The sequence below is a fragment of the Aulonocara sp. 'chitande type north' Nkhata Bay genome, linkage group LG10 (assembly GCF_057382095.1).
Source record: "Aulonocara sp. 'chitande type north' Nkhata Bay isolate Kocher_YH1m ecotype deep benthic linkage group LG10, A_spYH_male_GT1.1, whole genome shotgun sequence".
Classification (NCBI taxonomy): domain Eukaryota; kingdom Metazoa; phylum Chordata; class Actinopteri; order Cichliformes; family Cichlidae; genus Aulonocara; species Aulonocara sp. 'chitande type north' Nkhata Bay.
This window is the reverse complement of record NC_141353.1, coordinates 34,266,230-34,290,029: the sequence shown is the minus strand read 5'-3', so window position 1 is coordinate 34,290,029 and position 23,800 is coordinate 34,266,230. Positions and strand designations below refer to the sequence as shown.

Below are 23,800 nucleotides of genomic sequence, written 5' to 3'. Positions count from 1 at the left end.
CCTGTAGCTGTCACATCCAGTTTGCTCTCCACTGCCCTCCTCGACTGGCTCTGATCATGCTTATTTGTAAGAAATTCAGACAGGCGGAGCAGAGAGAAATGCGGTGGACACAGTGATGCTTCGCTGGCTGATGTACAGCGACAGACTGCAGTAAAAGGGAAACGTTGCGTGTTAGGTGGGTCAGCAGATGCCGAGCTGACAGTCGATGAAATATTTAAGTCAACACAACGCTATCATGGATCTGATGTCTGTAACGTGTAAGTGAAATGCAAAGTAGAGAGTGTGTCAGAGTCCATGTTACTACAAAAGACTTTGTTTCTTTCTAAATATAAATGATGGCATGTAGTATGAGAAATTACATTTAACTATAAATAAAATCCCCCTATTTAACAACATATATTAAAATAGCGTAAATTAGCACAATCCTGTATTGAAATTTGTTTTTTCCATGTATTTTTCCTTTTAAAAAGGTATAAAAATGCTGGACAGCCAAAGCATTTGCAAAGTCAAACCAACCTTTTTTCCACCATGTTGGGAGTTTGGGTTTTTTTTGTCCTAAAACTGTAGCTCTTATCAGTCCATGTTTTTGACCACTTTTCTTATTGAACATCTAAAAAGAGAGGTTCAACAAGAAATTATTTGTCCAAAAACTGTATCATAAAGAGCCACGTTGCAAGTCATATATATTAGTGATTTAGATCTGTGGGATTTATATAAGAGATACCCAATTTGTCTGGTAAAGATGGCATTCAAGCCCTTTACATTGCTACCATCTACTGGATAATAGCAGCAAATGCATGGTCTATTACCTCTCTTCTCCCCCTCTACAGTATATCTCAGCACCACGCTAACTCAAGACTATATACTGTGCACAAATGTCTACTGATTAAGCAGCTTTACCAAACAGCTAATCTAGTTATCAAAGTTGGGAGATTATTGAATGATGACGCTGTGTGAAAAATGAGAACTTTATTACAACACGCAAACACTTTATACCCAGTCAACTTTCAAAGTCTGTAACTTACACAGTTAAATCTTGAAAACCGGCAGCATTTGGATACAAAGTCAGACCAAAGCATTTTAATTTGTCATAACACACCACATGCCCATTAACACCCATCTGGACACGTCACAAAACATTGAATAGATCTGAGCATGCCAGACTCCTGAAACACCCCGATTACTTTGCATAATAATGTACTGTACAAACTTCTATTGCATATTGACGCACCGTACAAAAACGAACAAACCGCTCAAAGTAACAGGAACAAAATATTAACCACGCAGAGCAGATTTAGTGTGATGCAGTGCAAATGGTAGAATTAGACTAACGACTAATTAGACTAACTGAAGGTGTGTGGCGTTCGAGGCTGGGCCACAGAGATTGTCACCAGTTCGGTTCCCAAATATGTAAAATAATGTGAAGAGCACGTCGGACTCGTCTGTGCTAAGGCATCCATGACATTTTAAAATGGAAAAAGAAGGCAACGAATGAGCCGGGACTTTTGCTGAGCTGCCGTATAAACACAACACCATGAATCGGGTACTTAATGTAGTCAACTCATGGAACATAAAGTGTTGCCTTCGCAGAGTCAAACAAGCTGCGGATGCAAAACCATGCATATACAAAGAATACAGTATAGAACAACAAAGAGGAAGACATGTTGAAGTTGTTAGTGCCTAGTGAACAGGTAGTGTGCTTGGCGTTTCCAATACGTAGACACCCGTTCGAGTCAATAACCTCTTTAGCTGCCTTTATTAAAGTTGTAAAGAGGTCCAAAAGTGTCATTCAATTGGCCAAATGATAAATAAAAATAAATTAAGGCGAGTGGAACAGAACAATAGGAAAACCCAAAAAGGAAAAAAAGAACTCGAAAACAGTAAATGACCATTTCACTCAAATTGTGTACAAACTATTATGAGAACATGTAATCTGTGTGAAGTTAGCCTTTAACACAACACAAGCTATGCATGAAATTCATCAATCATATGAGTGATCATAACAGCACATAATTAATACAGATTAAAACCCAGAACCTGCATAATTTCCTCACACCTGTTGCTTGAACCCTAAAGAATAATAAGTACTAGAGGCATCTCTCCAAGTGAATACACAGAACCTGAGCCTCCGCATTTGATGTGAACTGGCTCTGAACCCTTTCCAGATGCTGAGTCAGTAGCACATTTAAACTCAGCAGGGATCCAAACAACTGATGTGAAATATTAAATCTAGTCAAACAAAGGCTAGCATGTAATACCATCCACCAAGTTAAAAACAACAACAAAAAAACAAAAAAACAATCTACAATAGTTCATGAACAGTTGATTAAAAATCTCGAGGATCACATGCTTAACAGTTCTGCTGAACTGATGTTGTGCCAGATTTTCTGATCTCCCATTAGCTGGCTTATGAATATATTGTACAAACTTAAAAGTATGACACTCGGTAGCGTAAACAGGGCAAATCAAAACTCAAACACAAAGTGGGGGCAAAAAAAATATAAAGGAATAACATATTCACAATTTCTGACATATTTACAAAAGGAAAAAAAGGACTTTGTAGTAAAATTATACATTTAGGAATAGGCCTGTGGCACACCTGGTTCAAAGTCAACACGATGCACATCATTAGTTCATTAGTTCAGCGTCGCGGCCAGAAACCACCTTGTGTATGAGACCAGATTCAGCACACGCACAAGGCAGCGTTGTGGTGCTGTGAAAGGATGCTGCGTTCCTCAGAGGAGCTTCTTTCTCTGCTTTGAGTTTGAAGGGACTGTTCGTTTTCCGTCTCGCCGTGAGGCGTCTTTGGGGACAAACCTTTGTTGGGGGGCCGGCCGAGCCGACGATGAGGACCTTTGAGTTCTGGGGAGACGTGCGAACAGCGGCGAGACCTTTTTATTGGCGGAGGGGAAGTAGCACAGTCCATCTGCGTGGTCGAGTCTTGCTTTTCAAAAACATTGGCTGAATCGTCTGAAGGGGGCAGCGCGTCCCCGACGGAGTCGATGTCGGGTAAGAGCTGTGTGGTCGCACAGAAAGCGGCTTCGTAAAACCCAAATGCCTGCTCCAGAGTTGTGGAACTTTCTTTGAAAGGCGAGGGAACATTCAGTGGTTCACCACTCCACTGAAATAAAGCGAAAATTAAAAAGTTAGCATTATTATTGAGTGATTAAATAGAATTCCAAAAACTAAGTACTTTTATTTTGAAATCCAAACACAGTTGTCAAGAATAAACAAAACAAACAAAAAATTTGCCATTTAATAACTTACGGCTAAAAATGAGATGGACTCATGGAAGCTATATTATATGAATGGAGACATGGAGACAAACTCAGAGATATAAAAATGAATCTACACTGAGTTTTATGTGTATTGCATGCACATGTGATAAATGTGCAAATGATGCAAACAGTAAATATCGATATATGACTGGCATCTGAAAGAATGATAAAGGTGAGTAAATGCAGTCCTAAAAATCCCCGTCTTCCATCTGTCCGCCTAAATAAACTGGTCATCTTTAACAATCATCATCTTCTCTGGAAGTGTAAATATACTCTCCCAATGCCATCTCACAGCGTTAGATGAGCTGCAGTTCAGAGTATGTGTAAAAGCGCTCATATCATAAACTCAATCATCATCAGGGTTACCGTCTTCTTGACTTTAAGGATGCTAAAGGCACTGGCGTCAATAAACACTGAAAAATTTGACATTTTAAATAAGATCTTTGACAGAAACTTGTAACACAATTCCTAGACTGATGCCAGCTGTTGTGCCAGTGCAACCTGGGAATAATCTGAGAACAGCAGCCGTTTCACCGTCTCCCACCACTGGTGCTCATTTGTCAGTAATGTTCTGGTAAATACCAATGAACAGATTTAAATAAACAAAAGCGCTACATTGGAGGTAATAATACCAGTGTTTCAGAACAAATTAGCTTAACTGGTTGTACAGAGATGTAATCATCCTTTGGTCCAAACAGCTGCGTTTTCCTATCAGATTCAGTAAGACCAGCCTGGATCTTGAGAAGGGCAAATCATGGGCTAATCATTTTTGACACATTTTCATTGCTGAGTCAGTCACCTCACTACCACTCCAGGCAAGTCCATCCCTCATGTTCTTCTCCAAATACCTCATCTTCTTCATAAAACATGCCATCCTCATGCTCCGCCTGTTGGGCCCCGAAAACAAAAAGTGATTTGGTAAACCATCGATCTTCTGATGGAAACTGATTGTGTGACCTTTGGCTAATTTCTCTAGGTGTTTACCAATAATCATATTCCAACTGGTGAAAGTATTAAAATGATAATTAAAAAAATGGACTGAAATATATATATATATATAGAGGACAATACAGTGAATAGCCAAAGACAAACACACACTGTGAACACACTGGGTATATGCTTTAATGGAAACAGAGCAAAAGGAAAAGGCTAAAGAAAAGCTAGGGCACTGACCTTTGGGACCTCACATGTGTTATAAGTCGTCCCTGGGCCAGGAACGTGGTCAATTCCTGTAGCCATGTCGACAACAATCTCATCTCGATGCATAGGGATAGGTGGGCCACCGCGTTCCTGTAGGGCTAGGACGATCACTGTCGTATTATCTGCACGGAGCATGCGTTCCTTCCAAAACAACAGAGCTGTGCATCCCAGCCGGCGGGCACAAGACATTCCCTTTGGCCCCTTAATAAATTAAGAGATAAAGAGAATCAATGTTTTCAGGTTTCCAGTGATACCACTTTAATTGAAATTGTGTTTACTTGAGGTGAAAGTGTGAAAATCAATTCAAAACTGCCCCACTCTAATAAGTATAGCAGGCATCTACCTTAAGAAACGTTGTAACCGTTTTAAATTCCAAACCACTATACTGCATGTAAACATAACATTAAACATAACGTAAAAATATTAAAATGGTACTATTACGTACCACCATTTTGTCGTGACTATAACACATATTAACAGCATTCTTGGGTGGCATCATGTTCCACAGTCCATCACTGCCGAGAATAATGTAGCGATGTCGTTTGGGGTCAAGGGTCATCACGGTGGTATCAGGCTCAGGAGAAACCACAAACTCTCCACTGTAGAAATCATAGCTCCAGAGGTCACCTGTCAACACACAAGAAATTATAATTAGTGGGAATAGATTAAAAAAAAAAAAAAAGGCCATTACTCACATCGTGCACTTACATTTAAACATCTCATAAATAAAGAGTTAAATTTCTCACCAAGGGATCGGGCTACGGCCAGGAAAGGGATCTGGTCAATGACTGTACTCCTCCTCACAGGGCCATTGTGGGTCAGCCTGGGCCTCTTCCACACAACACGGTTCACCCCAGATTTTTTCATTACACTACAAAAATAAAACAAAGAAACGCTTCAATACAAGATTTTGCTCAAAATCATTGTTATTAATGACACCCGCACGCATCAAGTGAACTGCAGTCATCATTCTACTGCTTGCAGTTAATTGCAGCTTGTGTTCACACAGTGATGATAGATATAATCCTGCACAATGCCAGTTAGGCTGATTTGGGCATGATCAAAAAAAACAAAACACATCTAGTTAGTTCCAAGTTGCTGGCCAAACACCCTCTGACTATTACTGTAGATAGCTATAGATACACCCATCGTCCACTATGTTGGGAACACCTGTTCAGCTGAGTGTTAATGCAAATATCTAATCAGTCAGTCACATAGTACAAATGCAATATGTTTAAGGCATGTAGACATGCTCAACACGAACTGTTGAATTTCAAACCAAGCTTCAGAATGGGGAAGAAAGGTGATTTAAGTAACTCTGAACGTGGCAGGGGTTCTGAGTATTTCGGGAACTGCTGATCTACTAGGATCACACACACAACTATCTCTAGGGTTTATACAGAGGTTCCTCCCCAAAAAAGAAGAAAAAAAATCCAGCAAGCTGCAGTTCACTGGGTCAAAATGCCTTGTTGGTGTCAAAAAAAAGGGCCAAACTGTGTCAAACTAATAGGAAGACAACACTAACTCAGATAACCACTGGTTATAACGAAGGTAGAAAAAGATGATGCAGAAGAGCAGTTCTAAATCGACCACACACTGAACTCTGAAGTAGATGGGCTACAGCAGCACAAGACCACACCCAGTGACAGTCCTGTGAGCTAAGAAGCCTCAGGAAACTGAGGCTACAGTTCACTGGGCTCAGCAAAACTGAACAAGAAAAGATTGGAAGAGCCTTGATTTCTCCTGCAACCCATGGATGTTAGGGTCAGAATCTGATGTAAACAACACTAAACCATGGTTTTATCCTGCCTTGTATCAGTGATTCAGGCTGCTGGTGGTGCAATAGTGTGTGGGGGAAGTTTTTGTGGTACACTTTGCGCCCTTTAGTGCCAAGTGAGCATCATTTAAACACCACAGGCAACCTGAATACCGTTGATGAACATGTCCATCCCTTTAGAACAATGTATCTAGATGCTTATGGCTGAACTTGTGATGCTCATCTTGTAAACAAGGACCGAAATGTCTGAGGAATGTTTGGTTGCTGAATCTATACCATGAAGACTTTTTAGTTCTGATGGTGAAAGTGGCTCCAGTCCACTACCAACTAGGTGTACCTAATAGAATGTCTGATTAGTGTAGTCAGTATTATGAGAACTGCCAGCTAAAGTTAGAAAAATTGATTTGAGAAATCCCAAGCTGATGTATCAGTTCAGTCTCAAGAGTTTGGACGAAATAGCCATACCCATTTGGTCTGAAGGGTTACAATAATGTATGTATGTATGTATGTATGTATGTATGTATGTATCTTTATTTATTTCAGACATAATAAAACAAACAAACAAAAAAAAACCAATATATACTCGTCTACATGTATTTTCATTTACGGATACGAATATATGTGTAGATATACACACACACACGTATTTGTACAGACAAACAAGAAAGAAATATAATAACACTATAATAACACAATAACACTGTTTATCGTCTGGTTAATGCAAAGTAATATTATCTAATATGCAACCAATGCAAATTGCTCAATAGCTGAAGCAGCAGCTAGCTAGCCTTAGCAGGGTTTCTAAAGTTCCCAATTGAAAAATGCTAAATGGATTCTATTTTATGCTGGGACCAAGCACACTTGGCTATGTTTATTTCATGATTAACGGACTCCTTTTCTGCATTATCATTAGCCAGTTTAGGAACAAGCACAATCAAGACAGCTTTTGAACTTCCACTGAGAAGCCAACCAGCCAACATGTGGCTTAAAGGTATAAGACGCCACCCACTGAGACATTAAAATATTTTCAGACATTGGTAACAAAAGGTGTTTAATACATGGACAAGTTATCCAAAAGACATTTAAGCTTGACAGAAGATCAGCAATGCTGGAACTGAACAAATGCCTGGATTTGAATGGTAAATGGGCTGGTTCTTATATAGTGCTTTTCTACTGTAGCAGACGGGGATAGAACCACTAACCGTCTGATTAGTAGGTGACCTGCTCTACCTCCTGAGCGAGAGCCACCTTACATTTATTATTTGGCTATCTGACAGAGCCTCTAACTCTGTAGTCTTGACAAGTTCCTCACAGAAGAAGTTCTCTGAGGTTCTGTTCATGACTCACCTGCCACCAAGTCGTTCAATCCTTTCCTTCTCTTTAGGAAGTTCAGGTTTATGGTCTTGTGTTACTTCAAGTGCCTGGAGCGTGATGTCAGAGTCATTTTCTTTCACTCCAACCACTACAGCTGAATCCCCTACATGGGCAACATACATGTGAACCCCACGGATGACAATGACACTAGCTGTGGTGCCCGATGTACTGGGCAGCCCGGTAATAGTCTTTGGCCACTCAGCTGTAAGGGGAAAAGAAAAGTCAAATGTAAGTCAGCTTTCTGAGACCACTTAGCAAAAAATCTAGACAAGCGTACCAATATAACAAGAAATGTTACATTAAAAGGTAAGCAGAAGTTACATTAACATTATGAATATGATACTTAGAAACTTACTCCAGACCTATGAAGCATAGAATTATAACGAATGCAAGGATTAACAGTGGATTTCTGTTTGTGTGTTAAATCTATGCCTTAGATAAGTTGTAAATAAAAACCTTAAGCTGATGTAGGTTATGCGGTTGGCTCTACAGAGATTCACAAGTCTGAATGAAGCTTCAGTGAGTTAAAAAGCTGATCCAATAAAGGTGTTAGCACAATCAGAACTAAAGGGAAGTGGTTTTAAATGGTTTTAATTGAGTTCATTGAGTCCCATTATCAATGTTGGTATATGTTTTGTTTGTTTCCCCTAAAGTTGCACTGGAAAATAATGACGTTAAACTCTTCCCAATGGAGCTGCTCCCTGCGTAAGTCGCACGCAAGAGTATTTTTTTTCTTTTTGTTAATATTGTATGATAATAAAAACAGATGCATTGACTGTAAAACAACAAACAAACAGAAGAATACAGCCCTGCTTTTTCCCTGCATCGAAAAACAAAAAAAGAAACTGAATTAGAAATCTAGGCAGAATCACAGTTGGAAAGCTCATATCTAAAACAGCCTACTACATAAAAAGAAAAATTACAAGGTCAGCTTGCATAAGAATGAGAGGCATATGTTCACTTTTGAACCCCGAAATAAAATTTTATAAAAACCTCTACGCTGCCTTATAACCTTTAGGGAAACCACAGGAAACTGTGGATTTTGCATCTTCGTGACCTCTTCTTACAGCACCTACAGGAGGAAATGAAGATCGTGTGTTTGTGTGTGTGTGAGAGAGTGTGTGACTGTGTTTTAAGGGCGGGGGGGGGGGGGGGGCACACAGCTGAAAACTGTTTTTTCACTTTGAAAAAAAATCCAGTCCCATAAAGCTCATCTTACCATATATACTTTAAAACCCGCAGTCCCATGCTATTTGGGAAAGACTGAACATTGACTCGTGGTTAATTGCATTTCATTCCATTTATCAAAAATAATGAAACTATGAATATTATCTCTGAAAAATTATCTCTAAAACAGTATTTTCCCTGCGTTTTAACCATTAATTTCTTTGGCGACCGGGCTCAGGGGGTTGGGAAGCGCATCTGTAACCGGAAGGTCGCCGGTTCGATCCCCGGGCTCTCTGTCTTGGTCGTTGTGTCCTTGGGCAAGACACTTTACCCTCCCGCCTACTGGTGTTGGCCAGAGGGGCGATATGGCAGCCTCGCTTCTGTCAGTCGGCCCCAGGGCAGCTGTGGCTACAACTGTAGCTTGCCTCCACCAGTGTGTGAATGTGAGAGTGAATGAATAGTGGCATTGTAAAGCGCTTTGGGTGCCTTGAAAAGCGCTATATAAATCCAATCCATTAATGTCTTTGCATCCTATCATATCAACATCATATTGTGACAGCCTCGAAGGCTGAGTCGAGGTCAGATGACAGCTCGCTGTTAATTGTAACGGGATTGGCCGTCGGGGGAGCCACCAGCAACCAGCTGAGTGGGATGCTGCCTCACGCGACAGCATTTTGCCATCTAAGATGCCGATACTCGTAATTGTTAGATTTTATGCCCGTCGTGCTGCAATAAAGATCACCAGCGAAAAAATATGAGGGAATAAAGTGCAAGTTAGATAACTTGGATGACTCACGTAGCTCTTTCCACATTGCGTGGTGGCAAGCGATGAAGCCTTTCCGTAGAGCGGCACACACTTCACTGTGATCCTTCGACCAAAACCCCCGTTGCCTTTTCAGCAGACCCCACAGATTCTCCCTGGCGAAATGCGCTGCTTCTCGGCCCCCGTGGCCATCGAAGACGGCGAAAAACGCCACGGACCTTCGAGTATCAACTAGATTTTCCGCGTCTTTTTGGTCTGATGTTGGTGCACTGATGTTGTCGCTATTCCCGTCTGATAAACTCTCTGTCCACGCTGCAGTAGCTGGACTCGACTCGGCGGAAACCTCGTGTCCGTGGGTCTCACTCTGAGTCTGTTTGATAGCTTCACTTTCCGCTTTCCCCGGTCCCCCGTGTCTCTGAGAATTTGGATAATCTTCGGCTGGCGTCGGCGTCGGCTCGTACTCGAGTCTTATCTCGACAACATCCTCCATGTATTTTCTCCCTCCTTGCTCGGAAAATGCACTCATACGGAATATCATTGCGTCGTCCATGACTGTGAACTCCGTGTGGCACGTACCTAAGCAATAAAAGGCTGCATGTAGTTGCTAACTGCAGCTCCAAGCTAAAATTTTAAACCGATTTTGCCGCGATTGTGTAGCCGAAGGCTTCCTGCCTTTTTTGTTTATCTTCTCAGCTACGTCCCGCTGTACGTAATGACGTCGCTTTACTCGCTCTCTCTCCCTCTCTCTCTTTAAATGCATCAACTCAGACACTTCGCATAGCACTCCCGCCTGTCGTGCTGCCTTCATGGCAGCTCGAAAACCTCGCAACGACAAGCTCATGTTATATTATACCTGAAACATTTGCTTTGGTATTATAGTGGTGGTAACAATAAATAATTTTCAAAAGCCGACTCTTTATTTGGCTGTAGCAAATCACCCTAAGATGGCAAAAAGTAGACTCATTAAACATTATTTATTAATAACCGGACTATCAGTGACTATGTGTTCAGAAGCTTCAGTTTCTATAAATTGGGAAAATACATTTAAACATAACTGGAAGTTATGCAAGGTTTTGGTCTCAGTTATCAAAAACCGATCTGAAATAAAGCCAAAAAACCTTGTGCTTTTCAAGGTAAAGGTTTCCAATTCACAAAAAAATTACTTACTAAAATAACTGTGTCCCACTCAAACTAGTTAAGTATTAACTGCACGTAATTTGATGGTGGCTGTAACAAAAGCTTATAGTACTAGAGATACTCTACAAAAAAAAAAATAAAGAAATAGAAAAAAAATAGTTTTGTCTCCCTCCATGGTTCTACCCCGCTTTGCTTCCTGTTAAAAAGGAGTTTTTCCTTTCCACTGTCACCAAGTTCTTGTTCATAGGGGTTCATCTGACTGTTGGGTTGTTCTCACTATTACTGTAGGCTGTACTGTCTTTATCTTACAGTATAAAGCACCTTTAGCTGACTGTTCTAGTGATTTGGAAATCTATTGAAAACTGAAAATATATTGGAAACTGAATTTAACTGTGTTTTTATTGATTGATTTAGTTATTTTCCCTTCATACTCAATTACCTCAAATTACACAAATTTATCATGACTAAGCTAGCAGTTGTTCCAGTATCCTAGCATTGTGTATAACTTGTGCTATGAGAAACAATGGTTGTGCTCACACAAAGCTACAACTGCTGGACAGAAATCTCCAACACATTCCAGATAGTGTGGCGTGTGCGCTGGTCTTGTTAACTCTATAAGCTTTTTTTCATTGCTTGGGTAATGAAAACATTAATGTAAAAACCAAATGTGGAGATGCTTCTTACAGAGAGCTTATTACTGCGAGTGTTTGTCGATAGTATTATAATTTTGGTCATAGTAGACATTTACTGGCATAATGCTCGTTTCTTGCGTAGCACTTAGTCTTTCCTGGCAATGGAGATTGATCATGTTGTAAAATAAAACCACAGATTTCATTAAAACACACCACATGAAATAATGTAAAAAGTTTAGGACTTCTTACTCCAAAGCAGTGGTCTCTTTATGAGCACTTCGAGTAGTGTTACAGTAATGCCAGGTGGAGGCAGTGTTAATCCAGCCAAATAAACTATCTTTTTTTTTTTTTTTAACCTTTTCTCTCATATTCAAAGATTTCAAAGCATATAATGTATACTTTCATTTAATATAAGAAAAGAAAATATTTGATCTTATGTGTCATGGTAGGACTATCATGGTTTTGTTGTTCTTCATATAAAAGGTGCTTCCACATTCCCTGTCTTGCTACAAGTAAACCAGATACACAGTTATTTATGATTTGGTAATCTCATCATTGACTCTGGCTGTAGTGCATGTTTAATGTGAATGTCTAAGCAAACATTCAAGTTTGAGGTCACAGGTGCTACTGTGCATGCATGCAGCAGTTTTGCAGCAAGCATGGAGAAGCAAACAATAGATTGGCTTTGTGGCTTCCTGGAGCCTGAGAGATGTGCCAGATGTTTTACTCTTATCCCACCTCACAGGCCTTTTTTCTTTTGGAATATTGACATTTTAAAATATTGGTTTAATTTGTGATATGATCACAGAGAAATATTTGATATAAACACGGAAGGAAAATAAAATCTTGCATTCAAACATGTCTTACTGCAATCTAACAAGGCACTGAAACATAGACTATATGCATTTTCAACAAGTGCTTAGATGTGAGCTTTGTGGTGGATGTTTGCGCTTTAGGGGGAAATCTTTATGTCTCTTTTTAATGTGGGTATGTATTCCTGTCCACATGTGTGTGTCTGTGCATGCGAAAGAGGGAGAAGGGGAAAGAGAGGATCCAGGTTTAAGTGGAGAAAAAGGAATTTCCCACATTATGCTTTCTCTCAGTCTCTTCTGCTGCTTTATCCCTTAATACCTAAAGCTTTGACCTTGACTTAAACCCAGAAAACCCCAGGTTTTAGTATGCACCCTACTTTCTTTCTTTCTTTCTTTCTTTCTTTCTTTCTTTCTTTCTTTCTTTCTTTCTTTCTTTCTTTCTTTCTTTCTTTCTTTCTTTCTTTCTTTCTTTCTTTCTTTCTTTCTTTCTTTCTTTCTTTCTTTCTTCCCTTCCTCCCTTCCTTCCTTGTTTATGCCCATTAATAGTCCAGCCCTCAGAGAGGTCCTGTCTGCGTACAGACCACTATTACAGATGAAGAGGCAAAGTGATTTCCATGTAAATGGTGTCAGAATGTCATTTTCAAGTGAAGCTGCTGAGAAAATGAATTCCTGAAGACGAGAGAGATTACCAAGGGGCAATGACACCTGGATTGCATTCTCACAGATTCCCTGTGCAGCTCTTGTATAATAGTCCATCCATAAAAATAGCTTCTTCTTTTTTTTCTTTTGGTTTTCGCACAGAGTAGATACTAAAGTGTCAGTCAGGCCAACCAAAGAGGGTAAAAGAAAAAGGACTCAAATATTACCATATAAATGTATGCTAATATAGTCATTTGTCATTATTTGATATGAGCAAATCACAGTTAAACTGAATGTGAAAGTATGTGAGCAATCTTACTGAAGAAATGTATTTACACATCACTTTGTAGTATAAGTACAAGTTGTCCAAGGTAAGTAAATAGATAATGTAGAAATCACTAGACCTTAAATGTATGCTTTGTCTATGTGACACGTTCACAACGAAGAAAAAAAAAACTCAGGAAAGACAAAACAATTAAGAATGAAAGATGCCAAAAAGGCTAGGACCAAACATCAACATGTTTCTCAAGCCCTTCAGGAGAAAGCCTGTTGCCAAATTTCACAAACGTTGATATAGTTCTTCATCATTGCTGTGTGACTAACCTCATGGAACTCGATACTGAGAATTTAAATGAATTTGAGATTCTAGGAGGTTTCGCTTCTGCTGTGAGAAATATGCGGTGGCGCATTTCATCTCTGTCTGCAAATGCAAATGAAATGCACTACCACACAGCTAATGCGGATACAAATTTCATTAGCATTCCCATTAGCTGTTTCCTTCATTTAGTAATAGCTTTAAATAAATAACTTAGATCGAACAAAATGCAAGTCTTACTGATCATAGAGGATATCATTCACAACATAGTGCTTTTTCTGGAATAATGCACCTTTTTCTCTTCAAAGTAATTTGTGCAGCTATTGCTGTTTTCACAGAAGAACTCCAGAAAACTTGCTTTATCATTACCACAAAATACTGCATTATATAAATACCTCTCACATAGGTATGAACAACTGGACATCGCACAGACTTTGTACCATAAAGCTGTTGGGTTAACAATGATTTAATATCTGATCTGAGTGCATTGAACATTTGCATTGGCACACGCAGCTCTGTCAAGTAACGGCTAGAAGTTTACGATAATGAGTGATATCAAAAACAATAACAAGAATGATAGATATTATAAAGGTGACGAGGAGCTCAAACACCAGATTGTGTTCATTTTTATCAGCCGAACACTTAATAGACATAAACAGGGGTGTGGCAGTCATTTGCATTCATCAAAATACAAATATTTTGCTCTATGATCAGCTTCTCCACACGGTCTGTCTTTTGTTGATTCCACCTCGTGTTCAAACTGCAAGCAGCCTGGTCATTCTAATCACCGAAGCAGCATTCCTGCCAGATACAGCCATGTTTCCTTTTGATTATCTTTCCACTGTCACACTCACAGGTCTGCTCCTGTTAGATCGATGACCGTGATATTGACTTGAGGTTAATTCAAAGCTGCACTGCTGAGTTAGATGAAGGATTTCGATAAAAGTGCTGATGATAAGAGTGCAGTTGAAACGAAAAAGGCTTTGGGTCACATGCCCTGACATTCCTTCATTGCAGCATCAGACTATTTACGGTTCCCCATCTTTTTTTGTAAGAGCACTTAAAAGCTGTTATTATATGTGGTGTGTACTTGAATCTACAGTGCATTGCACAGGTTGGCTTAATCCTGCTGATTTACTGTTGCTGAATCCTGTATGACACATAGCTGTTCAATAATCCTGCGGATCAATTTCTTTTGTTAAACAACATCATTGCACACAAGAAGATGCATTTATCAGTCGACATTGCCCTCATTAAAATAACATAAAGCCAGTTGCTGCTGCTGCACAGGTGACATGTTTCTGAAAAATGAAAATCACACAGAAGTGTATGGTGGGAGACAATAGAAAAGGGCAGAGCTTAATAGTCATGCGAATCAGGTGGCCTCAAAACCTCTAAAATTTCTATAGGTGAGAATGTGTTTGTCTTTGTTATCTCTATGATGAATTGGGTATTTTCCTGCTTTGTGACCTATGCATCTTCAAGTTCGAACCAACCCCCTCAATGTGTATAGCTGAATAGAAATGAGAAAGAAGAAAAAAGCATTTCAATTTCACTCACTGCGAGCACCGGCAAGAGACGCAGGCTGGTTTTGCTGCAGGTAAACGTGGATACCCTGTGGGATACTTTTTGCAGATTGTGAGCCACAAAGCACGGCTGTTTCTCCACATTGCAACAACACACCATGGTTCTTTGCAGGTATCTTGAACTCTGCATCTTTATCGAACAGGTATACACAAATGCACTTGTTTCCAAATTGTGCCAAATCATCCAAGATGATAGAGCTTTCTGCTATACATAAACAGTTGCGATATAATAGTTTTTGTAAGAAATGAGAGGGTGGTGTTGAGCACAGATGCAGTAAAATTAATAAAATGCACATTCATTTAGAGTTGAGTGCAAAATAAAGCACTGGTATTTCCGAATACAAGAATATATTTCCTTCTCTTTTTAAATAATCCCAGAAAATAAGACCAAAAATATTATTTTATTTTAGCTGAACAGTTTCTAATGTCCTTGAATGTGTGGGGTGTTAGTCCTCATCTGTAAGAATAAACTGTTAGAGTGTAGCCTTAGGACCCTGAGGATATTGGACCTAGGTTGCTGCAGAGGTAGGTCTGTGATTTGTATTCACCCCATCTGATAGCGTCTCCTAGATCACAGATGGATTATTTAGGCTCTTCCTCCAGCATAGGCTCCCTCTTTTAACCCCCACCACCACCTTTTTTTATTTATTTTTTTACACAGGTCTAAAATGAACCCTCTTTTTCTTTTTCTTTCTGCTTTCATTGTGGGCTACTTGCATGCCTCAACAACACACAGTGGCAGAGACTTGGCTTCACTGGGAAAAATGAACCAGTAATACTTGAGGAATAACCTGGAGGGGTAAGTTGTAAAGTTGTACTCATTCATATTACTCATTGCTTAGTAATTTTGCTGCTGTTAGTGCAGTTTTTTGGCATAGGTGGCTTCAAAGGCAACTGAATGCTTTTTCAATTAATTTAGACTTACACGCGCAGACAGTCCACGTGCTGTAGTGCTGAAAGTTGTTCATGTAGGCAGTAATGCTATAGCGTACCTGTAAACCTTAACCTTTTTTTCATTCTTTAAATGTGTTCTGATTATTAGTAAATCATCATTGAATGATTCTACAATTTGCAATCTACTTAGTGTTCACATGTTAAATAATAGCTCAATCATAATTTTTCACCTTTGTTATTAGGTCTTAGATAATAAAATGCTAGTCTATACTGTAATCCTAGTGGATTTGAATGATGTCAGACCAAAAATAACCCATGCAAATTTTAAAAAGACATAACAGCCCTTTAAGAGAACCCCTTTGATTTCTAAAAATCCGTTGGTGGTTCTAGATGCATTTGGCTGTGAATGTGTGCAATTTAATTATCATTAGAATTCAAAAGAATAACTCATACGTTACAGCTTCTCTTAATTTGGTAGTTCTAGCTTATTTATATGCATTTTAAAAGTTGCTTTCAAATGACTTTCCCAGCCAAATTAAGGTAAACAGAATTATGATGAGCATGCTGTACTACCCACTGAAAATTAACAGTTGTCACACTGAGTGGAATTAGTGTATGTATTTCCCTTGAAATCTCTTGATCTGTGCTTGTCCTGTATCAAGTACAGTTTGCTGCAGTAGACTCGTTGCTGTAATTTATTTGTTGTTTTCTTGATAAAATCTAAATTCTTGATTACATTTTTACTGCTACGAATCCAATAAATCCACAGAAATAACCCATATTTCAATAATTATTTGTTAATAGAAGCCAAGACCATCTTGGACTATGAAAACTCTTGGTCCTGACATGCAGGGTAATTCATCCTCTGGGGTCATGCCCTTTGAGGCTGCTCCGTGGGACCATCAGTTATCTTCTTGCTGTGGTTCCTGCTCCACAGTGCCTACTCAGCTGACTGTGACTTGTTACTATGAACCCTGACGGAGCTCTAGACATATCCTCTCATACTTTTAATATCCTTTGTCTTGCTCTGATAGCTCCCTTAATGCATTATAGTGGCAGTGATGAAAGCTTGTATTTGTCTCCCTACCATCCATTTCCCCCAAAAGACACAGCAATATGTCACCAGTAACTGCCAAGCATTGATAAGAACTCCACAGAACTCCTTAGTTTTTCCCCAAGAAAACAGTAAGCTCTGTATAATGTAAAAGTATGTGATGTATGACTTTACCTGAGTGACACTAATATATGCAGGTGGGATGCGTGTTGTGTGTACATCAAATATCTGAGCCTACTCAATAGCGTGAGCCTCTTCCTTTACATACCACCCACTGTGGCCTTGATTTAGACTCCAAAATTGTCAGTGAATCATACTTCCTGGTGGTGGCCCCTGCTTTCAGTTAGCACCCTGGAGCTGTTGCACTGGAGAAGTCCTGATCAACCATCACAACCTGTGCATAGTGATTTAAATATGCTTGATGTTAAACCATGTAAAAAATTACGTAGTACTTTTTAATAATATGCAGTAGAGTCCTGCAAGGTGCATTGGATATGTCTGCTTTGCATTTTGTATCCATAGTTTCTTGACAGACGTTCTATGTATCTAAGTGTCTACACTCCGCCTTTTGACACGGTACACTTGGCAGCATATTGCACTGCACGTTTCTGTCTCCATGAGGACATGGGATTAAATTTTTGGAGGTTGAAAAGATGGGAGCGTGTGTATGTGGGGAGGTGTTGAAAAGTGATTTTGTTCACGGTCCAGTGCACTCTACAGTATTCGATCTCTCTGCTCGGGTATAGGGGGAGTTCTAGTCTGCAGCATCTTATTGACAATATGTTAGATGGTGAGCCGTGATTATTTCCCAATAGGCAGAAAACGGAAGGGGACATCAGCACTTCCATCTCCTGTGGACTGCACTCTCTTCCCATTAGCTCAAAGCCTGTGCAGATGAGCCTAGTAGATACTGTCTTTCAGCAAAGGCAGCTCTGTAAGTGTTGGCTGTAAGTGGACCTGTATCCACAGCATCAAAGTGTCACACAAAGTAGAATGTAAGCTATTGAAATGCTTCTCACATACAGTAGAATTGTACTATTATGATGATTACAGATACTTTTAATCTTTACATAATGCAACTCTCTCTCTCTCCCTCTTTGCTTTTACTGTAGATTTGTTGGTGTAATTTTCTCTCCTATGGAGTTTTCAGCATATTATGCATAACCCTATATGCCTTTTCTGGTTGATTCATATTTTTCTTCCGCTGGCATATTTTAAAATTACATTTTGATTTATACATCCATTTTCTACCATTCCCCTCAGTATTCTCCAACAGATGTTGGATAAAGCTAAACAGTGCAATGTTATTATTACCACCCACATTTAATATTCAGCATACTGCAAAAATCTCCCTCGCTCATTATGTTAGCAGTAGATTTCAATATGAATGTTATTCATATTTCATATTTTATTCCTATGAAATATTATTGTTTCTGGCTCACGCTTTTTGAGACATCAGCATCTTTACTAGATTTGCAGAATACTGAGCCCATCACAGCAGGATAGTTTTGAAGTACCTACAAATATGTCTAGAACACAGTGTTTTGCAAGACTCTGTGAATAACTATTAACTGGATAAAAGAAAAAAACAAATATATAAAACTAACAGTTTGTAAAACAGTTCATTGGAACAGAGATGTTTTAAGATAGATCGTTTTTGGTTGCACGTTTAACAATTCAAGTTAAGTTGGTAGAACCATTGCAAATTAGTATCAATAATTTAGAGTTGAGCCTTAGACGCATCACATTTACAAGCTGTTGGTTAATAAATAAATCGGTGTGTTAAGCTAATTTTTACTCCATTGTGTTGCACGCGTAGGGTTAACTGATGGCATGACCATAGCTGGACTGGCCATCAGGCATACCAGGCATTTGCCCCGTGGCTCGATGGGGATTTTTCATTTTTATGGGCCGATTTTTTTCTTCTTCTTGTAACGGTATAAACAATGAAAGGTGGTGGATTTGCCAGATACTGGCATCACTCAGTTGCTTTGTGGTGGCTATGGCGGAGCTTCCACAGAGGCCAGCGGGTGGATGAGGGAAAGGGGAGGCTGGAGGAGGAGTGTCAGGTGAACTGAACTTCAGGTAAGAAGTTATGACCTGCAGTCTATCTGGGTCAGATATAAACCAACTTTAGGTGTAGTTTATTTTCGTTGTGCTGACTTTTTACAGTCAGTTACAATAACTCGTACTGCATACTAGCTAGCATGATGGAGTTTCTGTACAGCTGGGTGGGTGCTATGATGTTACTGATAATAAACTTTAGGGGTGGGGAAAAAAATCGATACTGTGTAGTATCGTGATATTTTGTTTGCTAATAATGTATCGATACAGGGACAGCAGAAATCGATATTTTGTTACAAAAAAAGTTTTTGTGGACTGGAACATGCTCTGACTTCAGAGCATGTTGATCAGCTCCTTTTTCTGAGCAAGAATCCTGACATTCCTTCACTGTCCAAATGTGTTTAACTTTTTTTATGGCAGCAATGAACATGACAGTTTACTTATTTTCATTTAAGACATGTTGTATTTTAATTAAGTTTAAAACTTTTTTATTCAATGTAAAATTATATTTTGTTTTAATTTACTTTCAAATTCTTCAGTTGCTGAAGGGGCTGCATAGTTTTCACAAATTTCATAGTTCAGAATAGCTATAATTGTACCAGATGGTAAGTTGGACTAGACTGTAATACAAACCGTTCAGTTTGTCAACAATAAAACTGACTGAAATGAGAGAAAGACTGAGTGTGAGACTTTGTTATTAGATAAAATGAATATTAATAAAGTTTACCTTTATGTACAGAATCTGAATATCGCAAAATATTTTTCAAAAATTGCAATAATATCGTATCGTGCGTTAAGTATTGTGATAATATCATATCGTGGGATGTATGGTGATTCCCACCTCTAATAAACTTTATTTTATTCATAAGGTTAGTTAGTAGAGTTGCTAACCATCCCGTAAAAACCGAATCGTCTCTTATTCAGAGAAAATATTACGAGTTTAGTATTGATTTGAAAAGGAACACAGTTTGTCCCGGACTTCAGCTAGAATGGAAAAAGACACAAAGCTGGAGTTATTCTGTCTTTACTCTGTCAGCTGCCTCTTCTTCTCTCATTCCCTCTCCCTCTGTTTCCTGTTGCTCCTTCAATCATGAAACTGATCAATGATCAGCTGATCGGCTTTTCTCTCTTGTTTGTTTATCGCCCACTTTGCGCCAGAAAGAGGAAACCAGCGGATGTCACGCTAAACAACAGCAGCAGGTTTAAGCTTGATCAGCTGTTGTTAGAGTTTATTTAATATTAATTTCTAGTATCAGCTGATGTTTGCTGGAGCCATAAAGCTGCTGGTCATGATATCGGTGTGGTTATCTGGTGAGAGGGAAACATGAAGATGAAACCAGGAGATGTCCTTACTGAATCATCAGAGCTGAACAGGTGATGGAGAAACAGGTTTACCTTTTAGGTGACATGAATGAGTTGAAGGGAAGTTATCAACTGTTTCTGAGAGACAAATAACACCAGGATCCTTTTCTAAGTAGCTGACAGCTGGTAACTGTGCAGGGGCGGGTCTAGCAAAGTTTTGCCAGGGGGCCAGGTAGGGCATTAACAGGGAAAGGGGGGCACAAAGAAATACTTTTCTTTCTTATTCTCATTTAAAATCTCTTGCCTTTAATAAATAGTTATCTGAATCTTACAACCAAGATGTAAAATGTATAGAAATCATGCATATACCAACAAGACAGTGTTCATCACTGTCATCACCACAGCGTTTGTTTTCATTCAAAGGCTTTATGGCTTTTCCTATAGTACCTGGTGGGCCGGTCTCTAGTCAAAATGCCCAGGCCGATTTTTTGTGAATTAATCTGAGAGGGTGCATTAAAAAATAAATGGCCAGGCCAGCGGTGCACATTGGAAATTAGCTCGCATAGACACATTAGTTGTGCCACTTCTCAATGACGGTGGCATCTTAGCTAACAACCCCAACTACCAGATTCAACTTGTAATTGGCTAAAAATCACTTAGCCTACCGGTGAGAGGGACGTTGCTAGCTGTCAGTTTTTTCAAGCGATGTTGAAATTTCTACATTCCGACATTTCAAACGCTTCAGGAGCTCTCCGCTCAGCGCAGCATCAGCACTGCGGAAATACACGGATACATCCATAGGCTCAAGACAGAATTCACAATGCTTTTTCTGGACTTTCAGGCGTATGGACCAATGTTTTCTTTTCTGATCAAACCAGAAAGCTTTAATGAGCAGCTGGATTTGTCTCGCATTAACTGGCTGAGTTAATGCCAGTTAATGCGACATCGAAATGCAGCTGATTAAAATGAAAACCTCGACTCTGTGGGGGTCAAAGTTTGCAGAACTACGAACGCAGCTGGAATCCTTAGCTGTGCGTGTTCGTGGAGCTTGTATTTTCACCTGCTGGACATCACTACCTGACAAGTTTAACTGTCTTCAGAACATTGCAGAGGCCTTATTGACAGTATTTGACTCTACATATCTGTGTGAGCAGATTTTCTCTCACACGAAGAGTGTCCTCAGGTAGTCGTCTGAATGCTGGACACTCAGAGACCATGTAACATGTGTATCTCTGTATTAACAAACATGCCATATTGGCTCAGTTCATTTTTCTTATCACTGTTGTGAGGAGACCATAAATAGCATTTGCATTTTCTGTTGTATAGTTCATTTGCTGTTATGGAGTTCTTGTTATTGATAAAAAGTGTCTTTTTTATTTCAAAATAGCTGATAACTATTTGCTGATAGCTGCCAACATCTGTGAACAAATATAATTCTATAAAGTTGTTCTATATAGTGTGTAACTGTTAATATAGAGTGTTATTAAATTTATTGTTAATGCAGTCATATGGCACACTGACCTCTTAGGAAATTTTAGATGGCACTCATCATCAGAAAGGTTAGCCTACCCCTGCTCTAAGGTATCACCAACTGCTGTTGAAATATTTAAAAAATACAGATGTCAGCTGCTTGAGGATGCTGCGGTTTAAATATCCATCCATCCATCCATCCATCCATCCATCCATCCATCCATCCATCCATCCATCCTCCCTCTTTCCTCGGGCTGCACCTGAAATGCCGGCTAAGCTAAGCCACTGTTCATCTGCAGAAAAGATACCTGGCGGCCCACCTGATCTTTTTTCTGAGCTTAAAAAAATGTCACCCTCATTGTGGAATCAGAAGAAAAGAAAGTTATAAACAAAGTAATCTGAATTCATGCTCTATATCTCTACAAACCTTCTAACAGAAGAATTGTAAAATCAGTCATTGAGATATTTTAGTCCGGTGTGATTAATTCACACACCTTTATACATTCCAACTGTCATATCTACAAGTTGACTGGTATAGAAGCACAATCAATTATTTAAGTAAGCAATTATTAACAGTCTTCAAATAGTACAGCTTGATTTGATTTTCTTGGTTCTAAAAAAATGAGTTCAATTTTAGATATCTAAATTAAACAAATCAAATTTTTAAAAGTGCAGTCATGAATCTCATGAAACACTCACACTTTGTCAAATGACACAAAAATACCTGGAACCTTAAGCTAGGACAGTGCCGTAAATATCCCCCTTTACACGCCAAAACCCATATCTTTTCATTGCTATGTGCACAGAATATTCATGCTTCATTCAAGTTTTTGGCACATTCACAGTGCTGGCTGTTGGTGCGTAATTCTCAGAACAATTAAAGTGGTGCATGGAGTTGATGGCCACAGGGTGCCAAGACATCCCAGGAATCTGGCTGTCCATCAGACAGCTAGGAAGAGTTGCAGTGCTGTTTGTACCACAGATGGCTGATCAGTAGAACTGATTTCTTTTTTTTTTTCCTTGCCTGGAGCATTCATTGTGTCTCATCACCACACTCACTTGAGAGTAATGGTTTGTTTCATTTCACTTTGTGTGTGAAAAATGTGTATTTGCAGCATTAGGATGGGCTATGCAGCAGGTAAACGTGAGCATATTTCAATGGTGTTTGACTTGGAATATGTATGAGCGCATGAAATTTTGATGGAGCACTTCAGCACAAAGCGTACTCCTACTCAGTTTTCCACAAAACAGACAGAGAGCGTCTTTAAGATTTAGAGGCTCGCTTGTGTGTTGGGGTTTGAAAGGAAATTCAGCACAGACACCACAGCAATCTGCATTCACTTGTTAAGGTTGGACTGGATTAGACTGAAGCAGGCAGACCCAACATTTGTCTGTATTCTGGATGCATTTCAGAGCAAAGTCCATCTGTCTGCCTCTTTTTCTTTATTGTAGAACTTTTACACAGAGACACGCCTGCACAAACTAGCCAGCAGGATAGATGATGGAGAAGGAATGATTTCACTTTGGAACTGTAATAAGAATATCTGTGGTAACAATTTCCTACATTTTTTGGGAGTTTAAAATGGTTTAAAATAGCAATAAAGCACACAAGGAACTACATGTACAGTATATTGAGCCATTTATTTCTAAAGGATGTTCCAAATTTGAAATGTGCTAACACTCTTTTCCCCCATCTTTTTGTCCAAGCTTCTTTTTCGAGGTCTTCCCGAAGACCCACTTTGCCTTTTGGGACTATGCTGGTTATTCAAATATTCATTCTCATTGGCCTGCTTTGTATGAACAACCTGCAGCAGGGCTGTGGCATGGACTTTTTATCAGGTGAGAATCTCATACGTGGGTGTGAGAACGATTAAGAGTAATATATTAGGACGCACTATTGTGATTTACTAACTTGAACTTCTCCTGTAGGTGCATTTATGTTGTCCTGGATGAAAACATGAAAACAAAGATCACTTGCATCTGTTCTTGTCTTTTTCAGTGAAATGCACACCCTGCCTTACTGTACAATACACATTGCTGCTCTGTGTATGCAAAC

General features: G+C 39.3%; 2 protein-coding genes across 3 annotated transcripts in view; one reads left to right on the top strand and one right to left on the bottom strand.

Annotated features, from left to right (window-relative positions):
• Positions 1-954: 954 nt before the first annotated feature.
• LOC147321270 (protein phosphatase 1D-like) lies at positions 955-10,287 on the bottom strand. The gene is made up of 6 exons (XM_086309627.1): positions 9,593-10,287; positions 7,603-7,831; positions 5,225-5,349; positions 4,924-5,105; positions 4,452-4,679; positions 955-3,121 (listed from the first exon to the last, which is right to left on the bottom strand). The coding sequence occupies exons 1-6, from the start codon at positions 10,107-10,109 to the stop codon at positions 2,684-2,686; spliced, it is 1,719 nt and encodes a 572-aa protein (XP_086165753.1). The 5' UTR covers positions 10,110-10,287; the 3' UTR covers positions 955-2,683.
• A 5,287-nt stretch (positions 10,288-15,574) lies between these two features.
• Positions 15,575-23,800, top strand: part of LOC147321268 (roundabout homolog 1-like) — a 107,379-nt gene continuing 99,153 nt past the window's right edge. The window contains exons 1-2 of one of the 2 annotated variants that reach the window (XM_086309624.1): positions 15,575-15,759; positions 23,452-23,583. In XM_086309624.1, coding sequence (XP_086165750.1) covers positions 23,499-23,583 — 85 coding nt within the window. In that variant the 5' untranslated portion in view covers positions 15,575-15,759; positions 23,452-23,498. The remainder of the gene's footprint in view (positions 15,760-23,451; positions 23,584-23,800) is intronic. The other variant, XM_086309625.1, reaches the window with a different exon arrangement.

Coding starts and splice junctions, on each gene's coding strand:
- LOC147321270 (XM_086309627.1), bottom strand. CDS start 10,109: ATGGACGACGCAATGATATTCCGTATGAGTGCATTTTCCGAGCAAGGA. Junction 5,106..5,224: donor GGCCGTAGCCCGATCCCTTG/GTGAGAAATTTA, acceptor GTGTGTTGACAG/GTGACCTCTGGAGCTATGAT. Junction 4,680..4,923: donor ATAGTCACGACAAAATGGTG/GTACGTAATAGT, acceptor TAATTTATTAAG/GGGCCAAAGGGAATGTCTTG.